This window comes from Mustela erminea, chromosome 12 (genome assembly GCF_009829155.1).
Source record: "Mustela erminea isolate mMusErm1 chromosome 12, mMusErm1.Pri, whole genome shotgun sequence".
Lineage (NCBI taxonomy): Eukaryota > Metazoa > Chordata > Mammalia > Carnivora > Mustelidae > Mustela > Mustela erminea.
This window is the reverse complement of record NC_045625.1, coordinates 43,016,464-43,037,867: the sequence shown is the minus strand read 5'-3', so window position 1 is coordinate 43,037,867 and position 21,404 is coordinate 43,016,464. Positions and strand designations below refer to the sequence as shown.

The 21,404-nt window shown below is 37.0% G+C and overlaps 1 protein-coding gene across 1 annotated transcript in view; it reads right to left on the bottom strand.

Moving 5' to 3' along the window:
- CAAP1 (caspase activity and apoptosis inhibitor 1) overlaps positions 1 to 20,218 on the bottom strand; it is a 47,214-nt gene extending 26,996 nt beyond the window's left edge. Inside the window, exons 1-4 of the mRNA XM_032306284.1 lie at positions 19,816 to 20,218; positions 15,341 to 15,541; positions 14,289 to 14,373; positions 12,742 to 12,817 (exon numbers count right to left, since the gene is read on the bottom strand). Of these exons, the coding sequence (XP_032162175.1) occupies positions 12,742 to 12,817; positions 14,289 to 14,373; positions 15,341 to 15,541; positions 19,816 to 20,121 (668 nt within the window). The 5' untranslated portion in view covers positions 20,122 to 20,218. The remainder of the gene's footprint in view (positions 1 to 12,741; positions 12,818 to 14,288; positions 14,374 to 15,340; positions 15,542 to 19,815) is intronic.
- Between the last annotated feature and the right edge of the window lie 1,186 nt (positions 20,219 to 21,404).

Genomic DNA, 21,404 nt, shown 5'->3' with positions numbered 1-21,404 from the left:
GCGTTTGCTTCTCTTTCAAGCATTATGGGGTTTTTTGGTGTTTTTTCTTTTTCTTAATTGACCTTGTTAATGTTCTTGAAAGCATGTGCCACAACGTTCATGTGAATGTTCATGTGAAATTCATAATGATGATAGCAGCATTGAAAGATGGACAGAGTACTATTTGTGTTTTTAAACCATGCCCATGGGTGTGCCTCGGTGGCTCAGTTGTTAAGCGTCTGCCTTTGGCTCAGGTCATGATCCCAGGGTCCCTGCATTGGGCTCGCTGTTCAGTGGGAAGCCTGCTTCTCCCTCTCCCACTCCCCCCGCCTGTGTTCCCTCTCTAGCTGCGTCTGTCAAATAAATAAAGTATTTAAATGAATGAATGAATAAATAAACAAACCATGCCCATGCATTTGGCTATTAACTTTAAAAAAAAGTTAATGGAAGTACAGGTTCACACAAGTTTGTAACAGAAAACAAGGAGGGGAATAAAAGGAAACAAACATATAAGAAATTTACTGAATAATAGCAGTGTAATCAAGAATTGTAAAAATAAGATTCTAAGTAAATTCTTGATAGTTGTAAAGAAGAATATGGCAAAATGAAAATTAAAAGGGGGTGTTAAAGCTCTACCTTAAAACTTAGACGAAAATAAATCTCAAAATAATTTAAAAATTTCAAAATAAATTTCATTTAAAAAAATCCATAAAGTACTTAAAGAAAATATAAGGAATACTTTCTAACTTCAGAAAAGAGAAGGACTTTTCTAAATATAAAACCCCAAAACCATAAAAAATTATCAAATTAGACTACATTAACATGAAATATTTATGCATACAATATAAGGTAAAAGCCTTAAAGTATAAAAAGAAGAGCAAAGCAAAAAATAACTGCAACCCATATCACCAACAATGGATTAAAAAGACCAAAGCTGGGATGCCTGGGTGGCCTCAGTTAAGCATCTGACTTTGGCTCAGGTCATGATCCCAGAGTCCTGGGATCAAACCCCACATTAAGTTCCCTGCTCGGTTGGGAGCCTGCTTCTCCCTCTCCCTCTGCCTGCCGCTCTGCCTGCTTGTGTGCTCTCTGTCAAATAAATCTAAAAAAATCTTTTAAATAAATAAATCAATAAGTAAACCCAAAAGAAAAAAGACCAAAGTCCTCCAACTACATACACATGAAGGGTAAATAAATGCCAGAGCTCAGAGAAAACTCCACTAGCTCTATAATATATAAAAAGGTGATTAATTTCACTCATAATAAGAGAATACAAATTAAAATTCCCATAACATATTATCTACTGGATGAACAAAGATCAAAACGTTAGATAACACTATACTGAGTGAAGTGTATGAACACATGTACTCCACATTTAGAGGTATAAATCAGTTTAAACTCTGTAAGTCAATTATGGCAAAATCTAAAATTTCAAATGCGCAAATATCTGACTAAACAATTAACTTGCAGATATTATGCTACACATAATCACAGAGGAACAAGATTATATACAGAAATATTTATATCATTTGTAGTAACAAAAGAGCACAAAATTTATTTATTTGTTTGTGTGTTTTTAAAGATTATTTATTTATTTATTTGACAGAGAGAAAGAGAGAGATCACAAGTAGACAGAGAGGCAGGCAGAGAGGAAAGCAGGCTCCCTGCTGAGCAGAGAGCCCGATGCAGGACTCAATCCCAGAACCCTGAGATCATGACCCGAGCCAAAGGCAGCAGCTTAACCCACTGAGCCACCCAGGTGCCCAAGAGGAAACAATTTAAATGTCCATAAACAGACTTAATACTTGACTACATCCAATAATGGAATAGTATACAGGTATATATAGGAAGCCTTATATGTACAAGGAAGAATAAAACCCAAGAAAAGACATACTATTATACGGAAAAAATTACGTGGAAAGCGTATGGAATAGTTTGCACAGTATGCTGCTTTAATGTGTGAAAAGAAAAATATATACATACACATGTATTTGTAAACTCATGGATTATCCATGGATTATCTCTGGGAGGATACACAAGAAATTGGTTTACTGTGGTTGCCTACAGGAAGGAAGAATGAGGAATAAGAGAAAGATTTATTTTCATTAAATACGTTAAAATTTTGGGGTGCCTGGGTGGCTCAGTGGGTTAAAGCCTCTGTCTTCAGCTCCAGTCGTGATCCCAGAGTCCTGGGATCAAGCCCCGCGTCAGGCTCTTTGCTCAGCGGGGAGCCTGTTTTCTCCTCTCTCTCTGCCTGCTTCTCTGCCTACTTGTGATCTCTGTCTGTCAAATAAGTAAATAAAATCTCAAAAAAAATACATTAAAAATTTTTGTACTATGTGCATGCACTTACTGTTCAAATAAATAAACTCTTAAATAACAGACACTAGATACATGGTTATGTGGGAAAATGTCCTTATTTTCTGGAAATTCAAATATTCAGAATTAGATATCTATAATTACATTTATAATACTCTAAGAAAAAAGATGAAGCAAAAATGAAAACTGCTATAATTGTTAAGATCCAGCCAATAGTGTCGTTACACTATTCTAATTTTCTATACCTTTGTTATTTTTCATAATAAAAGTAAAAGTGAAATTCCTTTTTACCTGACATAATACAGTGAAATCCCTTTTACCTAACACAGACAAGTAATGTCTTTACCTGACATTAAGTTCTTTTTTTTTTTTTTTTTTTTAAAGATTTTATTTATTTATTTGTCAGAGAGAGAGCGAGCGAGATCGAGCACAGGCAGACAGAGTGGAAGGCAGAGTCAGAGGGAGAAGCAGGCTCCCTGCGGAGCAAGGAGCCCGATGTGGGACTCGATCCCAGGACGCTGGGATCATGACCTGAGCCGAAGGCAGCTGCTTAACCAACTGAGCCACCCAGGCATCCCGAGTTCTTATTAAAGTTCTTATTCACATAAGAAAACACCTTTAAAAGTTATGTAATTTAAGCATTTTAGGTTAACATAAAACAGAAATGTGACCTTCCTTCACCAATCTTTGGCCCCGATGCCACAGCCTTACCATTATTATGTATCCATGGAAAAGTTCAATTTCATCCTACTCACATAAATCATTTCTACTTTTGGCTCCTTTAAAATGCAAACATCGGGGCGCCTGGGTGGCTCAGTGGCTCCTCTGCTCAGCAGGGAGCCTGCTTCCTCCTCTCTCTCTCTCTCTGCCTGCCTCTCTGCCTACTTGTGATCTCTCTCTGTCAAATAAATAAATAAAATCTTTAAAAAATAAATAAATAAAATAAAATAAAATGCAAACATCTCAGTGCCAAAAAAAAAATACCCTTTATACAATGTTCCCCAAACTTTTACTGTTACCCCACAGCTAAATGACAACTTAATAATATCACTGAGTTTTTCAAAACAATTAACTTAATCAACTACTCTTTTCATGTTTATATTTCATCAGTTTATATATTTAACTAGTATGTAACTAGTATGTAACTACAAAAACTCTTGGTAAGCAAACACTTCAAATGGTGGGACAAGTTCACATGTGTATTAGAGAACACTCATTAATATCAGTTTAGCACACTGTAAACATCAGTGAATTTCTCTTTTTTAAAGATTTCATTTATTTTTATTTATTAATTTATTTGACAGAGAGAGAGACAGTGCATCGCTTCTCGGCCTTTTGGCTAAGATCAAGTGTGGAGAGAGACAGTGCAAGTGGGGGAGGGAGAGGAATAAACAGACTCAGCGTTGGGTATGGACCTGAAGTGGGGGGTCAATCCCAAGACCCCGAAATTATGACCTGAGCCAAATTAAGAGCCCAACACTCAGCTGCCTGACCCACTCAGGAGTCCCGTGAATTTATTTTTCAAATGAACTAGAAAGGGCAATTAATATAATAAGAATCAGTTAAGTGATTAAGAAAAACTTAACTTTTTAAAAATAGTGATAATAGCAGAAAAAAGGAAAAATACCTGCTAACATTGAAACCAGTCTTCAAGCAACAGGATGAGGCAGTAAATTGACCAACAGAAAAATGACAATAGATACAATTTAAAAATTAGGGAAACTAACACACAGCTGCTGATCTCCGACTTTTTATTAAACTAACATACAGCATCAAAATTCTATCATGTATAGGGCACCTGGGTGGCTCAGTGGGTTAAGCCTCCACCTTTGGCTCAGGTCATGATCTCAGGGTCCTGGGATCGAGTCCCCCATCGGGCTCTCTGCTAGGCAGGGAGCCTGCTTCCTCTTCTCTCTCTCTCTGCCTGCCTCTCTGCCTGCTTGGTCTCTCTCTGTCAAATAAATAAATAAAATCTTTAAAAAAAAAAAATTCTATCATGTATCACTGCCAAGGTTCAGCAACAGAAGAATGGTCATACAGTACAGTTCTAGCTGTTATTCTTGGTAAGACAACTGATAAAGCCAGAGAAATAGTTCAGTATTTTCAAGAATAAACATCTGAATGCAAAGTAGTCATTTACCCACCTACAACTAAGCAATATGCTCTTCTTTCATTCTATCTTTACTAAAGCGCCTAACCCCTAACATGACTATAAACAGCAGTAAACAGGAAGCTACTCCTATTCTGAAGGGTGGAAGAACTTGTAGACTATTTAAAAAATATAATTATTACAATGTATTAAAACCTAGTACACTGTAAATAGTAACCAGTACATTGTAAGTAGTAACTAGTAGTAGATGACACCAACTTCTCTTTTCAACTACTTGTATTTAATACCTAGGTATTCTATCGTGAACAAAAATATTCATATTTGAAATTCATAAAACAGATGCTTAAATGGAAATTAAAAAAAATTCCTGCCAAGGAATTATTCACTTTGCAAAAATAATCTCCTCTAAATTTGATTCACTAATTAAATATTCTAGTGAATATAAAATGATTCCATTTATATCTGTTACCTAAAATCTCTCAAGTATATTTAGGAATCTCTCATTAAAAAAAAAAGTTATCTAAAACTGGAATCCAGTAAGAGCTACTTTAGAACTTGCCTATTATCTGCTAAGAAAGCAGCAATGACCATGAACAGTATTTCCATAACACTCATATACAAACTACTTTGCAGTATACCTTATTTTGAGAATGTGGATTTTTAAATTTACCTTCTAGAACTGTAATATTATCTCAACAATGCTTATTATCTATAGGGAAACACAGTTTCATTTCCACCAAATTCTCCCTCAATATCACTCACTAAAAGCACATTAATTTAAAATTCATGAAGATATTTATTACAGGAATTCTAAAATACTGCTAAGATCTCCCTGAAGTATTTGTATTTTTATTCTTTATAATAAAGCCCCAATTTGGATTATTTTATTGCACTATTCAAGATTTAAATATTATTACAAACATATTCTTTAGAGCATAATCATCTTACATTATAGGCTGAGCTAATACCTAGTCTCATTTTGTGTGCTATTTTAGCTATAATACTTCATTTCCAGCACATTTCCAAATGGAGACAGTGCTCTAATTCCCGGCCTCTATACTGGCTTATTTATTTAAAATTCTTGTCCTTGTTAAGCAATTGTTGTCATCTGTAACACTGGTAAATCTTGTCACAATACCTAACAGTTTTAAAACACTGCAAAATCATAGATGCTGAGGTTTTTAGTGTAACACAATATAAATTTGTTCATTTGCTTACCTAAGGTGAACCAAAGTGACAATCCCATCTGTCACCATTTAAAAAAAAAAAAAAAAAGAATTTTATTTATTTATTTGACAGAGAGAGACCACAAGTAGGCAGAGAGGCAGAAAGAGAGAGGAAGGGAAGCAGGCTCCCTGCTGAGCAGAGAGGCCGCTGCGGGACTTGATCCCAGGACCCTAGGATCATGACCTGAGCCAAAGGCAGAGGCTTAACCCACTAAGCCACCCAGGGACCCTCCATCTGTCAACCTTTTGAAAATGAAGGTATTTAGAAACTGTGAATGTTTTATCTTTATAGTTCCTAATCTCATTCCTACAAATTTATGTTAAAACTCATTAAAAGTAGCAAACTCAAAAACTTCTTATAACTAATGCTTCTGCTTTCTTGTTATTTTTGGTAGTTAAATTTCTGTTGTATATAATCTAGTCTGTGGTATTTTGTTATGGCAGCCCCTTAACACACAAAGTCTTCTGCAAATAGGGAGTTTTACTTTTTCCTTCTAATCTGTGTGACTTTTATTTCTTTTTCATGCTTTGTTAAACCTGTTGATATTTCCACTACCTTGCTAAATAGGAGTGATGAGAGAAGGTATTTTTGCTTGGTCCTATTTTAGAAAGAAACCATGTAAAGATTTTCATATTTAAGTATGCCATTATTTGTATGCATTTTTTAAAAATTATTTATTTATCTATCAGAGAGAGAGCACAAGCAGGCAGAGTGGCAGGAAGAGGCAGAGAGAGAAGCAGACTCCCCGCTGATCATCCCAGGATCCAGGGATCATGACCTGAGTCAAAGACAGTGGCTTAACCAAATGAGCCACCCAGGCGCCTCTTGTGTGCATTTGTTTTTAGGTTTATTTTATTGTTCTTTTTTTCTAACTTCTTGAATTGAATACTCAGTTCACTTATTTTAATTATTTACAGAATAGTAATATATACTTAAGGCTAAAATTTTCCTGAGTATTACGTTAGCTGTATCCCATAGAGCTGGTTCATTTTTTAATGTTAGTTTTTAGACAGTTTATAATTCCTCTTTAACCTCAAAGCTGTTGAGTTTTAGAATACATAGACAGTGAGGTTCCATAGGCTTTTTGTTCATTTTACTTTACTGCTCTAAAATCAGGACAACAGTTCTTTAAGAACTTTATTAAACATTTTATGACCAAACTTACTATTTTTGTGGATATTCCACAGGAGATAAGTTCTGTTTTCAGAATACAGAATATGGTCTATACCAATCAATTCATTTAGGTCTTCAATATCTTTACTTACCTTTCATCTAGATAATTTATCATGAGATAGATGAGAGAGATAAAATTAAGTTCCTACGGGACGCCTGGGTGGCTCAGTTTGTTAAGCAGCTGCCTTCGGCTCAGGTCGTGACCCTAGGGTCCTGAGAGGAGTCCCACATCTGGCTCCCGGCTCAGCAGAGAGCTTGCTTCTCCCTCCCACTCTGCCTGCTGCTCTCCCTGCTTGTCCTCTCCCTCTCTGTTAAATGAATAAATAAAACCTTAAAAAAAAGTTAAGTTCCTACTACTCACATACTTCTTATTTCACATCATGATTCCCATAGTTTTTGCCTTATAAAAGTGATACAGAGGAAATAACACAAATATATGGCACCTGTAAGACATATATTCCTGTTAGATCACCTTTGTGGATGTCACAGTATTATAAATTGCCTTTTACGATCTTGTATAAATCTTTTTGCCTTGAATTCAACCTTCACTAATATTAGGCTTATTATACCTTGCTTGCAAGTATTTCTTACAGATCGTTCGTTTGGTTACTGACTATTTAAGAGAAATAATACCCAAAATTTAAAAAAAATTTTCACACAAATACATCTTTTTTTTTTTTTTTTAAAGAATTTATTTATTTATTTGACAAACAGAACACAAGTAGGCAGAGAACCAGGCAGAGGGAGAGGGAGAAACAGGCTCTCCACTGAGCAGAGAGCCAGAAGTGGGGCTCCTGGGTGGCTCAGTTGGTTGGGTGGCTGCCTTCAGCTCAGGTCATGATCCTGGGGTCCTGGGATCGAGCCCCACATCTTTTTTTTTTTAATGGTTTCTGGGTTTTTAGTCTTATTTAAGAACTTCACCAACTACCACAATAGATTACACAATTAAAGTACGCTTTCTATTTTTTTAGATTATTTTTCTGTTTTTTAGTAAAATGTTATGGTTTTCTTCGTAAGTTTCCTGTTAAAGGTATTTGAAAGCCTATCATATTTTTATAACTAGTATTAACAGAATTTTTTTTTTTAGTTCCCAGTCACTGGGTTGAAGAATGCTGATAAAGCATTACTTCTCTATGTCTGAGAGGATGTTTCCTCAAGATATTAGCATTTGAATTGAACCAGGTGAAGCATGTAGCCCTACCCCCATGTAGGCTACAGCTAATCCCTTGAGGGCTGGAATAAAAAAGGCAGAAGGGCAGGGTACCTGGGTGCCTCATTCCATTAAGGGGCCAATTCTTGGTTTTTAGCTAGGTCCTGATCTCAGGGTCCTGATACTAACCCACTCATACAGGATCTAGCTCCACTTCGGGCTCTGTGCTCAGTGCAGAGCCTGTTTGTCCCTCCTGTTTTGGTTACTCCCTGCGCTTACTCTCACTCTCAAGTTTAAAAAAAAAAAAAAAAAAAAAAAAATCTAAAAAAGAAAGAAGGCAAAAGGGCAAATTAACTGTCCACTTGAGTTCAGAAATCCATCTACCCTGGAACAGGGGCACTCCCGGTTTCTGACCTTTTGGAGTTAGACTAGGACTTACACCACATTTGCTGGCCTTCAGAGTAGACAGTGTTTTGCCACTGGCTTTCCTGGCTCTCCAGCTTACAGACAAAAGATCAACAGATCATGGGAGTTGGGTCCCCCCAAAATTGGGTACCCCAATAATGGGTCCGTGATCAAAGGAGTGAGACTGATACAAAGGGAAGGTCAAGCAAAGTTTTATTTCGCGCCAGGCATCAAGAACCAGACCGACCGTCAAACGGACCAGTCGGGGTGCCCCTACAGAGAGGACGACTCCTCCCTGCTTTCCAGACTAACTTTTATAGAGCAAAGGCCAAGTGGTTGGGCCTGGCCACACACAGCTGGCCAATGAGATTGTAATACACACAGGAAACTCCACAGTGATGCTAGGTGACCAACTGAATTACAATTTACCCTAGTAGACATTTGAACCAGCCTATCATCTTGTTCAGAATTGGCGCCCAAAAGGCACCCAAAGGGCGGGGCCCATACTCCTTGGTAGCTAGGAGACAGTACACGTCCCCCACTGATTGAATACGTCCACCTGGCCTGACCGGCCCTTGTATTTGGACTTTGTTACCTGGGACTGGTTTCCCGGGCTTATTTTTAAGTCCCCTAGGGGAAGGGGAGCAGGGACAGTTTAAGGATTAAACAACAAAGTTATTGTTTAACCTCAATGGAAGCCTCTGGCTAAAATAAAAATATAAAATAGGTCCTTACAGTGGGACTTCTTGTCATCCATAAGCACATGACCCAATTCCTATAACAAATCTCTTATATATCTACAATATCCTACTGCTTCTGTCTCTCTGGAAAACCCTAATACATTCCTTTTATAGATCTTTCTGCTCTAAGAGAGAAAAGTTGTTGGTTTTCTTATGCTTATATACTGCTCCATCTTATCAAATTCTAGTCTTTAAAAAAAAAAAAAAAAAAAAAAAACCTAGAGGGTCGCCCGGGTGGCTCAGTGGGTTAAAGCCTCTGCCTTCAGCTCAGGTTGTGATCCCAGGATCCTGGGATTGAGCCCCAAATCAGGCTCTCTGCTCAGTGGGGTGCCGGCTTCCCCCTCTTTCTCTGCCTGCCTCTCTGCCTACTTTGTGATCTCTGTCAAATAAAATAAATAAAATCTTAAAAAAAAAGAACCAACCTAGAATATCTCAACTACTCTAGGTCTATAATCTTATAAAATGGAAAGAGAAACATGTTTACTTCTTCTTTTCCAAAGTTTATCATATCAAAGTTAATTCCTCTCCGTCACCCATCTTTCTTTTGGTCTAACTATATTTGTTAGCACCTCTATGAAAATGTTTAAAATAAATACCATAACAGGCTTCCTTCTAGTCCCTCATTTTAATTCACTTGGTCAAATGTCCTCACCTTATCTGAGTAGTTTTCTCCAGTACCTTTTTCTCTTAAGATTTTATTTATTTATTTGACAGAGAGAGACACACAGAGAGAGGGAACACAAGCAGGGAGAATGTGAGAGGGAGAAGCAGGTTTCCCACTGAGAAGGGAGCCCAAGAGGGGCTCAACCCCAGGATGTGGGGGCAGGGGGAGGGAGGTGCATACCATGACCTGAGGGGAAGGAAGCCACTTAAGGACTGAGATTTAAGGTGCCCCTCCGGTACCTTTTTTACCTACAGCTTATATTAGAAATGACTGCTGAATATTAACAAATGCCTTTTTAGTATCTACTTATCTGAGAATATAATTTTTCTTCTTTAATTTGCCGATACGAATTACGCTAATAGACTCTCTAACTAAATTTCCTGTAAATTCCTGGAATAAATTCTACTTGGTCAGTGGTGTAACTACTCACATGATACACTGCTGGATTCTACATGCTAATATGTACTTATAATTTTCACATCTACATTCACAAGTGAGAATGTCTATAATCTCCCATATGTTTTTTTGTCACTGTTTATGAGATTTGGGGTATTAAAGCTATGTAGTAGTCATAAAGTAAATTGAAGACCTTTTTACCTTTTCCTATAGCCCAGAATAATTTAAACAACAAAGGTGTAATGTGTTTGAAAGTAACAACAGCTGGTATTAATGAATATTTTATTAGCTGTAAACACATTATATGCATTGACTCACATTAAGTAACAATTCAGCTGTGAATCCACCCTGTCTTGGTCTTTCTTTCAATAGCAGATCTCTATTCACCTTTCCAATTTCTTCTATGTTAATCTCCAAGTTTTCTACTTTTACAGAAAGTCAATTTGGTTTATTTGTATTTTGAAAAAACAACAACAACAACAAAATCCATTTGTTAGTTTCAAGTTTGTTTATACAATGCTGCATGTGGATTCATACCAGTCTATGATTTTGTGATAATAATACCTCCTTTCTTCCTAATCTCAATTCTAATTGTTCTCCACTTACCTCCTTAATCAGACCCAAAAGGACTTTCTCTATGATCTGGACTTTACACAGACCAAGTTAATGGACTTATTCATTTCTCTTTCTTTAGTTTTAATGTTTACAGTCATTGTTTCATTTTTCTAACTTTCTTCTGGTTTCCTTTTTATTTTTTAAATTCCTTTAAAATGTGCACTAAGTTTCTGGGTTAGTCAATAAGTTTATTATTTCTTATAGCAAAACCTTCCCTTTAAACACAGCTTTGTGATGCAAACAATCAACTGAAACTCTAATTGAATCCTGGATCAGAATCAGTTTGTTAATTAAAATAAACACACTCTAAAAAATTTTTTTTTTTAGTAATTGGGAAAATTTTGTATGGGCAACATATTAGGTGACATTACTGAACTACTGTTTATTTTCTTAAAAGTGATGTTGTACTACCACTATGCAGTAGACTGTCATTTTTAGGAAATGCATACTGAACTGTTTAGGCATTAAATATTATGACCTCTGCATTTTTAAATGATTTATGGGCTAAATTATGTCTCCTCCCTTAAAAATTCATAGGCTGAAGCCCAACCACAGTATCTCAGAATACCACTATTTTGGAGACAGGACCTTTAAAGAAGTAATTAAGTTAAAATGAGGCCATTATGGTAGACTTTGGCATCTGACTGGTATCCTTATAAAAAGAGATTAGAATACAGGGAGAGAGGGGCGCCTGGGTGGCTCAGTGGTTTGGGCTGCTGCCTTCGGCTCGGGTCATGATCTCAGGGTCCTGGGATCGAGCCCTGCATCGGGCTCTCTGCTCCGCAGGAAGCCTGCTTCCCTCTCTCTCTCTCTCTCTCTGCCTGCTCTCTGCCTACTTGTGATCTCTGTCTGTCAAATAAATAAATAAAATCTTTAAAAAAAAAAAAAGAATACAGGGAGAGACATCAGGGGCACACCCACATACGGGCAGCCAAGTACGCAGCAACAAGGGGCACCTGGGTGGCTCAGTCGGTTAAGCATCCAACTCTTGGTTTCAGTTCAGTCATGATCTCAGGTCACGATCTCAGGTCCGTGGATTGAGCCCCATATCCTTCACGTCAGGCTCTCTGCTCAGTGGGGAGTCTGCCTGAGAATCCTCTAGCTCTGCCCTCACCCCCTGGGCCCCCGCCCCCTCAAAAAAATAAAACTTAAAAAAAAGAAGCAGCAACAAGGTAGCCATCTGCAAGTCAAGAAGAGAGGCCTCAGAGAAAACCAAACTTGCCAGTACCTTGATCTTGAACTTCCAGCCTCCAGAACCATGAGAAAATCAATTTCTGTTCTTTAAATAAGTCAACCAGTCTACGGTATTTTGCTATGGCAACCATAGAAAGCTAATGCAAACAGCTCTGCGAGAAAAATGATAAATACAAAGACAGAAAGCAAAAATAGCAAAAGCTTAAAGTTGCTTATTTCATTCTATGATTCTTTTAATTTTTATGTAAATTTAAAACTTTCCAAAATAAAAAGGTTTATATTAGCATCCAAAAACGCTGGGCATTTTTTTATCATCACAATAGTCAAATTTTATGTACCTATATAAAATGAACCACCTATCTCATTTGTGAAATTAGACAATTATCAATCTGACATTAATAGATACTAGAAGAATTTCAAGTGTTCTAAACCACTAAAATAATACCTGGTAGCGTAAGTACTTAGTAAATAGTGAGTATCACTAGGACTAAATTCATATTCCAAATGGGCGATGTGATTCTGCTTCAGGCTGCATCACTGTTGTCATACATGTACGAGTAGTAGTTTAAGAAAATCACCCTAATCCTGAAAGCAATTAACTGTATTCTCATATATTCCAAAAGGACCAATCATTACATGTAAACAAATCAATTCTGTTAAATCATTTTCTATAAATACAACACAAAAAAACAATCACATTGTTGGGGTAAGAAATTATGGAAGGAACAACAAAGAAATTCTGAAATGGAAATGAAAGTTTTTAACTTACTGACTGACTAAATCAGATCCCATCTTAGCGCCATCATCTGCTTCCTCTTCCATATCAGAGTCCATACCATTGTCACCTTATAAATAAAATAAACTATTGAAAGCAGGCTTATAAAATGTCAGAACAATTTAATAACTACACAAATTGCCATCTATAAAAGTGACGCAGATTCAAGAACTTAATAGTTGTTGAAAGATGACATTTTTAATTGCTTATATTTAAAATGAGTTCTTTCAAGGTGCCTGGGTGGCTCAGTCCTTAAGTGTCTGCCTTCAGCTCAAGTCATGGCTGCAGGGTCCTGGGATGGAGTCCCACATCGGGCTCCCTACTCAGTGGGGAGCATGCTTCTCCCTCTCCCACTCCCCCTGCTTGTGCTCCCTCATTTGCTCTGTCTCTCTGTGAAATACATAAAATCTTAAAAAAAAATATTGGTTCTTTCAATGCCTTATTAGGTATTTTTCACTGCCTTCCCGTTATCTATGTCATAAATATATACACACACACAAAAAAAACCATGTGTGTATATATTTACTTATAGACTACAACCAAATGTGTACAATTCTTAGCAAAGTTATAAATTCCATTAAATCATTTTATTTTTTTTTAAAGATTTTAAGTAATTTCTACACCCATGTGGGGCTCAAATTCACAGCCCTGAGATCAAGAGTCATGCTCTACCAAGTGAACCAGCCAAGCGTGCACATTAAAATATTTTGCATTTAAAAAAGATATCTCTGGAAATCTAAAGTCTCCATTTTTTTGCTTCTTCTCTTGTAATGCTAATGCTATAATCCTTGTACAGTTCCAAAAGAAAAAAAAAAGTCTGAAAATCTAAAATTCTGGGGCGCCTCAGTGGCTCAGACGGTTAAGCGTCTACCTTTAGCTCAGGTCGTGATCTCCAGGTCCTGGGATCAAGTCCCACATCAGGCTTCTGGCTCAGCAGGGAGTATGCTTCTCCCTCTCCCTGCACCTCTCCCCCTGCTCTTGCTTTCTCTCTGTCTCTTATCAAATGAATAAAAACCCATAATTTAAAAAAAGAAAATCTAAAATTCTACAGGTAGTAGCATCATAACTAAAAGAAGAGTTATAGTTTAGGCAGAGATAAATATAGGCAAATTGCAAAAATTCTTCCAACTCCACAGCCAGGTCTTATTAGAGCAAAAGCAGTATGCAATGGGCAATTACAAGCAATAGTAATGTAAAGCATAACATAGAAAATTATTTTTAGAAAAGCCATCTCAATAATTAATGCTTTTTTACAGCATTTGGGTAAAATTTTTTATTTCATTTTTATTTATACAAACTTATGCTCTTACCTTTGATTATATTTAGTTTGAGAAAATGAAATACAGATCAAAAAGTCTATTCTTGAAATGTTATTCTGCTAAGTAAGCTTTATTTCAAAGCACAAAGAGAAGTAAAATTACTCAACGACTACCCAGTAATGAAATTAAACTAACAATCAAGAAAAGAAAGAGTAACTTAGGACTTATGCTAGATATATGTTAAATAATAAGTTACCAGAGTTTAGAAATCCGTATTCTTACCCTCGAGAATCTTCAAGATTTTTTTTTCAGATAAGAGCTCTAACTGTTCTTGGCAGAGTTTTTTAATTTCTTCTATTGAACAGTTCTAAAGAAAATGACATTAAAAATATACACTTATGTAATATAGTGCCAGAGTAAACTAGAAAACAGCAATCCTAAAAAAAAGTCTGGTTAGCAAACTCTTAAAATAAGACAAATTAAAAGCCACATAAATCTTTCCATGAGATAGTATCTGAAAAACTGTCAATAACATGTAAATGTTGTAATTTATAGACATTTGATGAGAATAAAGTATCATATTTATTATGAAAGAACTAAAGAGAAGTGAGGTACCCAGATATTCTTAACAGCAGCCTAGTTTTTAGGTAATTCCTCTAAAGATTTAAATACTCAAGTGCTGGCTTTATACATCTTAGATCTTCCACACCCTATTTCCATTAGAATACCATAAATAAATAAATGAAAACATTTGTGAATTTAGTGAAATGTAAGCTTCCACCAACCAATACTGTGTATTGTTACATAGCAGAATATTATTTCTTAAGACACCAGAGTCATTATATCTCTAATTTTGTTATTAAAATGTCCTGCATTTAAAAGAATTATTTCTAAAAGGCTAATAAGTTCCTTACCTAAACACAGTATACTGCTCCATTTTTTCTTGGCAAACTTAAATAACAAGGGCTTTTATACTTCTCTAAGATCCCACTTTTTAATCTTTTTGAAGTAGCTTGAGTTGAAAACATCCAATTATGATTTACATGAAGTAAAATGACTACTATAAAAAAGATGTTTGTAGGGGCGCCTGGGTGGCTCAGTGGGTTAAAGCCTCTGCCTTCAGCTCAGGTCACAATCCCAGGGTTCTGGGATGGAGCCCTGCATGGGGCTCTCTGCTCAGCAGGGAGCCTGCTTCCCCCCTCTCTCTGCCTGCCTCTCTGCCTGTTTGTGATCTCTGTCTGTCAAATAAATCAATAAATAATCATTTAAAAAATAAAAGGTGTTTGTATATTTCTATATACGTGTATAATCCAATAATATATGTGATGAAGTACCTTTAACACATCAGGAAGCATCTTCTGTAACTTTTTCTCGCCTATGATACAGAAACACTGCTGAAGCATTTCTTTTTTGTCTGATATATAGAAACTAACTGGCTTTAATGACACAGTCAAGTCCAGTCCACCTTCTTCAAGGTCACTGTGCTCTGCCAAGAATAATTCTTTTTCCAAAGTTGGCAAAAGGTATTTGGTATCCTAAAATTAAAAGAGACAAAGAACCATTAAATAAAGGAGTGTGTATATGATGTCATACATTTACATTTAGTAACTACTACATTAAACATTTCCAAATTCTTTGTTTGCATAAATAAAGCCAGTAAAAAGTATATTTAATTGTTCAGTATTTTTTGATCTTACTGTCCCTACTACAATTAATCCGGTCAACTGATACAAAGTGAAGAGATGATCTCAGGACACACAAGTGAAAATATACTAAATATTTAAAATGAAAAAAAAAAAGAAATATATTCAGTATTGAGTGACTGCCTATAATTTTAGACTGCTGAACAATTAGGGTAATCCTCTAGCATGTCACTCAACCCAAAACTTTATGCATGCATTGTTTGCTTCTGAAATTCATAAAAAGAAATAGGATGGCAGCAAAAATGCTGAAAACCACAATTAAATATTACTGCTTACTAGGAGCTACACACATTGTTAAAACTGCTATGTAATTTAATCATACTCAAAGTAGCCAAATCATTTAAGACATTTCTGTCAATTTGACCTCCTATCGCCCAAATATATCCAGTCTGTCTAAATCTACTGCTATAATCCTGGTCCAAGGTGCCATCATCTTTTGCCTAGATTACCTCAACAGTTACTTAACTGGATGTCTTGCATCTAAACTGAGTTCTTTCCAATCTGTTTTGCATACTGTTCCTAGAATAGATTCTATAAAATATACATATACCCATCCTCTTTATTTATAACTTCTTGATGACTCTGCACTCATCTTAGGGTAATAAAGCCTATCTGAGCCAACATGTTCATTGTTTGTGCTACAAACACAACAACCTTCTTTGAATTACTCAAATATAACCTGATCTTCCTTCACCTCATTCAGGCAGGGCTTTTGTACGTATCACTCTGCCTAAGACAGCCTTTCCTCCCCACATCCCCCTAACACTATACTCCTAAAATTAACAAATTCAGATATCAATTCAAAAGTCATCTCTTCAAGAAAATATTCCCTGACTATATAGTTCAAGTAGGTTTCTTTATTATATTTTCCAATAGAGTTGTTTTAAAAGTGACTTAAAAACATACCAATTTTAAAGAATACTATGACAATTAGGCTGAAAAAGTAAAGGTTAGATCTCATTTTAATGGTTCACAAAGTAAGTAGTGAGGATATAGAGAAACTAGACATCTCACACACTGCTAGTAGGAACAGAAAGCGGTACAACTGCTTTGAAAAAAGTTTGACAGTTCCTTAAAAAGTTATATGACCCAGGAATCCCATTCCTAGATATGCATCCAAGAGAAATGTAACCACACACCTGCACAAAAACCTGTACACAAATATTCATAGCGTTATTCATAATAGCTAAAAGATGGCAACAATCCAAATGTCCATCAAGTGACAAATGGAAAAACCAATTGTGGTATAGCCATACATTGAAATATTATTCCATTCATATAAAATGTCCTGAGCAGGGAAATCCATAAATCTATACAGAGAGGAAGTAGTGACTGCCAAAGGAGTGAGTACTGCAGATGATAACTGAAAGGTACACACTGGGTTTCTTCTGAGGTAATGGAAATAATACTAACTATAGTGATTGCTGAACAACTCCATTAATATGCTCAAAACCAGTGAACTATATATTTGAAACAAGTGAATTGTATGGTATATGAATTACAACTCTACAAAGCTGTTACCAAAAACAGCATCAATAGTAAGAGGAAACACAATATACACCAGATGTAATGGCACTCTCAGAATTCTGAGATGTTGGGAAGCTGGGTGGCTCAGTGGGTTAAGCCTCTGCCTTCGGCTCAGGTCATGATCTTAGGGTCCTGGGATCGAGCCCCACACTGGGCTCTCTGCTCAGTGGGGAGCCTGCTTTCCCCCTCTCTGCCTGCCTCTGCCTACTTGTGATCTCTGTCAGATAAATAAATAAAATCTTAAAAAAAAAAAAAAAAGAATTTTGAGTTGTTATCTATATGCCTAATACAACGACGTCTTTTTTTCTTCTTCACAAATTAGAACTAGGGTTTAGTTCTGCCTGAAAATATTATTAATTAATTTTAAAAAATTAAAAAAACTCTACCAGACTCACTGAGCGATAAACGCAAATAGTCCAGTTCTAATAAAGCTTTAGGAAAAAGATTGAAACTATTCTGGAACACATCCCCAAAATGCAAAACTTTCCAAATCAATCCATAATCTCGATACCAAAACCAGACAGGATAACTACAAAAATAAAAACTGTAAGCTGATTTAATTTAGGAACATAGACACCAAGTAAGAATACTGAATTCCAGCTGAGTACAGTAACCAAACCAATAAACCAAACAGGGTCTATCCCAAGACTGCAAAACAGTTCAACATGAGTTAATTTACTAAGTTATTAAAAATTACATTTTCAGATTAAAGGAGGAAAATTATGTGATCATCTCAACAGAATGCCATAAAAGCATCCAATAAAACTCTACAACCCTCAGTGAACTAGGAATTGAAGAAAATGTCCTTAACTTGATCAAAAGAATCTTTCATGATCTTTGACAAATGTACTTTTGGATGGAACATTAGAAGTGTTCCTAATTAAAAAAACAAATGAGAAAAAAATGCCTACCACTGCCTCTGTTCAAAACTACACTAAAAGTCTTCATTAAAGTAAAAGTACAAAAAACAAGAAGTATTAGCACTGAAAAAAAGAGACAAAATCCCCTGTTTGTACAAATTTCTAAGCCAATTTTAAACTAGTAATTAATAGTGTCGCTAAATACAAGAAAATACATAAAAATAAATGGTTTTCTAAAAAAAATAATAAATAGTTTTCCGTGCTTCCACAGCTCCCAATTTAAAGGTGTAATCTTTAAAAATACTAGAAGAAAACAAAAACTAGTTTTAGGATAGGTTGGGAGGATGGAAAGATCTTTCTAATCATACAAAATCCAGAAGGCAAAGGATAATATTATTAATCTTGACCACAGAGAAATTAAAAACTTCAGTACACCATAGACAAAGTTACAGTAACATTTGCAATATACCTTACACAGAGGGTAAGAACACAGACCTTAAATAGATTCAGAACTTTCTAGTAAGTAAAAAGCTCAAAATAACCAAAAAGAAAAATGGCCAGAGAATATATTTATGCAACTTACATGCGGAGGAATCAAATGGCAAATAAAAATATTAAAATGTTCAATCTCACTGTTAATCAGGAATATATAAATCAGAACAAATGAAATATTAATTTCACCCATTAAGCTTATAAATTTTTCAAAAATGGATATAGTGATTATTTGCAGAAACTGGTATTCTTTTGTAATGTTTAGACTATACACCAGTAAAATCTGTTTTGGAAAGTATTTGGTGGTACCTACCAAATCTTTTTAAATGCATAAACTTTGACCCAGCAATTTCACTTCTAAGATTCTATCCTCAAGTATTTGTTGCCAATATATACGTACAATGGTTCATTTTCACATTATCTCTGTAACAGCAAGAAAACTAAAAATCTAAATAGTCATTTATAAAGATAAAATGGAATATACTGCAGTCACTAAAAAATAAGACAATTATCTAATTCAATGGGGGTAGTATCACAATAAAGCTTATATGTAAGACCTTAAATACACAAACTTAACAAGAGCTAATGAAGATGCTGCCTAGCAAATAAAGGGGAGGCTTAAACAGAGACTCTCATGCTTTCTCTTTTATTTCTGTGTTGTATAACTTTTATGTATTCACGCTTTCGTTATAATATAAGCAAACAGCTTTTTTTTTAAACGGTGGTATTTTGGTAGATCGACGGAGTGTAAAAAACATGGCTTTTGTATCAGATATTGGTTTCAAAATGTAGGTGTTACTAACAAACTGTGACTGTGGGTAAACTTCATTAATTTCTCTGAACCTCAATTTTCTCATCCTGTAAGGCGGAGTTAATCATAATCTACTAAAAGGTGAAGATAAAGAAAGAATAAGCGGCGGCTCTCAAGGGCACTCAAGACTAGCTCCCGACCCATACTTTTCAGGTCGACTGCTGCTGGAGTGGAAGGGGCCAAAAGCTAGATGAGCTAGATGATCAGCAAACCCAGAAAGTTTAAGTTAAAGGCATGGGAGTGTGCGGTTCACCGGTATTTAGGCACATGAACCTCAAGGAGGGGTGGAACCCTGGGACCGTAGCACTAAGTGAGCTACAGTAAGAGCCCACCGGTCGTCACCAAATTCCGCTCCCCGCCCGTCTTCCTCGGAGAACGCAGCTGCTCCGAGAGCCCCGAGAAGGGCGCGCACGCACCTGCTGCAGGGACCCGGAGACGCTGGAGGATGAGTCAGTGCTCCTCCGCTTCCGGCGCTCGCTGCGCTCCACGCTGCTCCCGCCCCAGCAGCTGCCTCCACTCCCACCGCCTGTGACACTTCCACTGAAGCTGGTGTTCCCACAGCAGGTGACGCTCCCGCAGCCGCTGGTACTCCCACAGCCGCTGGTGCTTCCACTGCCGCTACTTGCTAGGGCGGGCACCAAGTCCGGCGCCGGGAGCGCCGCGGCCGCGTCCTGACCGCTGCGTTTGCGCCGCTTCTCCCGGGAAGACTTCTTCCCCGTCATGATCCCCCTGCTGCAACCATCGGGCGAAAGCCCGCCGTCTCTGAAGCTACCCAAACCCCGCTGTGGCGGCGACTATGGGCGGTGAGCACTGGCGTCGCAGATTGTGCGTCACTTCCGGCCTCGTCGCAGAGGCCGGGAGGGGTTCCTGGAGGGCGTGCCTGGCCGCAACTGCGCTGCCCAGCGAGAAGTGGAGGTTGGCTTCAATTTGCTGGAGGACTAACTTGAGCGAAGGTTTCTGTGTCTTTCTGCAAAGGACGGAAGGTGGAGCTTTACCGTAGCACTTTGGCTTATTGATTCCTCTTTTCAGATTTTGTCCAATACACATACACAGTAAGGTATGGTGTAGTTTTTGTTTTGTCTTCCAGTGTTTATTCGTGACACTAAAATGTTGTAACAATAAGAAGAACGGGGCGGGGGGCGCCTGGGTGGCTCAGTGGGTTAAGCCGTTGCCTTCGGCTCAGGTCATGATCCTGGGGTCCTGGGATCGAGTCCCACATCGGGCTCTCTGTTCAGCGGGGAGCCTGCTTCCCTCTCTCTCTCTCTCTCTCTCTGCCTGCCTCTCTGTCTACTTGTGATCTCTCTCTGTAAAATAAATAAATAAAATCTTTAAAAAGAAGAAGAAGAAGAAGAAGAAGAAGAAGAAGAAGAAGAAGAAGAAGAACTGGGGGAAAATCTCATTAACATCATCACCGGGGCACATTTTTTGAAGTGTATTTTAGGGAATTACACAGAAGTAGGGTTTTGTGCTTCTTTGTTTTTCCCCATTAACACTAGTTTTTAGGCATGTTTCCATTTCACTTCTAAAGGCACTTGGGTCTAGTATTTCACCATATTCTTTCTCAATTTATTTAATACTTGAATGCTGGCATTAGCTGTTGCCAAACTGTTACATTTCACAATAATGCAGCTATGAACAGCTTTAAAAAAATTATTCGTTTCCTTATGGCATTTTGTCCCCCCGAAACAAATTTATGAGCTCTTTCTTTTTCTTTTTTCCTAAGATTTCATTTATTTCTTTGAGAAAGTGAGTGAGCGAGCACACGAGCAGGTGTAGACTAAGAGGGAGAAGCTCCACGACACAGGGATTCATATCAGGACCCTGGGATCATGGCCTGAGCCAGGGGCAGATGCTTAACTGAGTCATCCAGGTGCACTGCACATTATTTTTCTCGTCCTAGTTAACCAGATTTCTTTGAAGAAAGATGAAGCTAATATAAAATGTCACCTGTACACTGAAACCTTAATTTTTTTTCTAGTATATGATAATAGAGTTTTAACTTGAT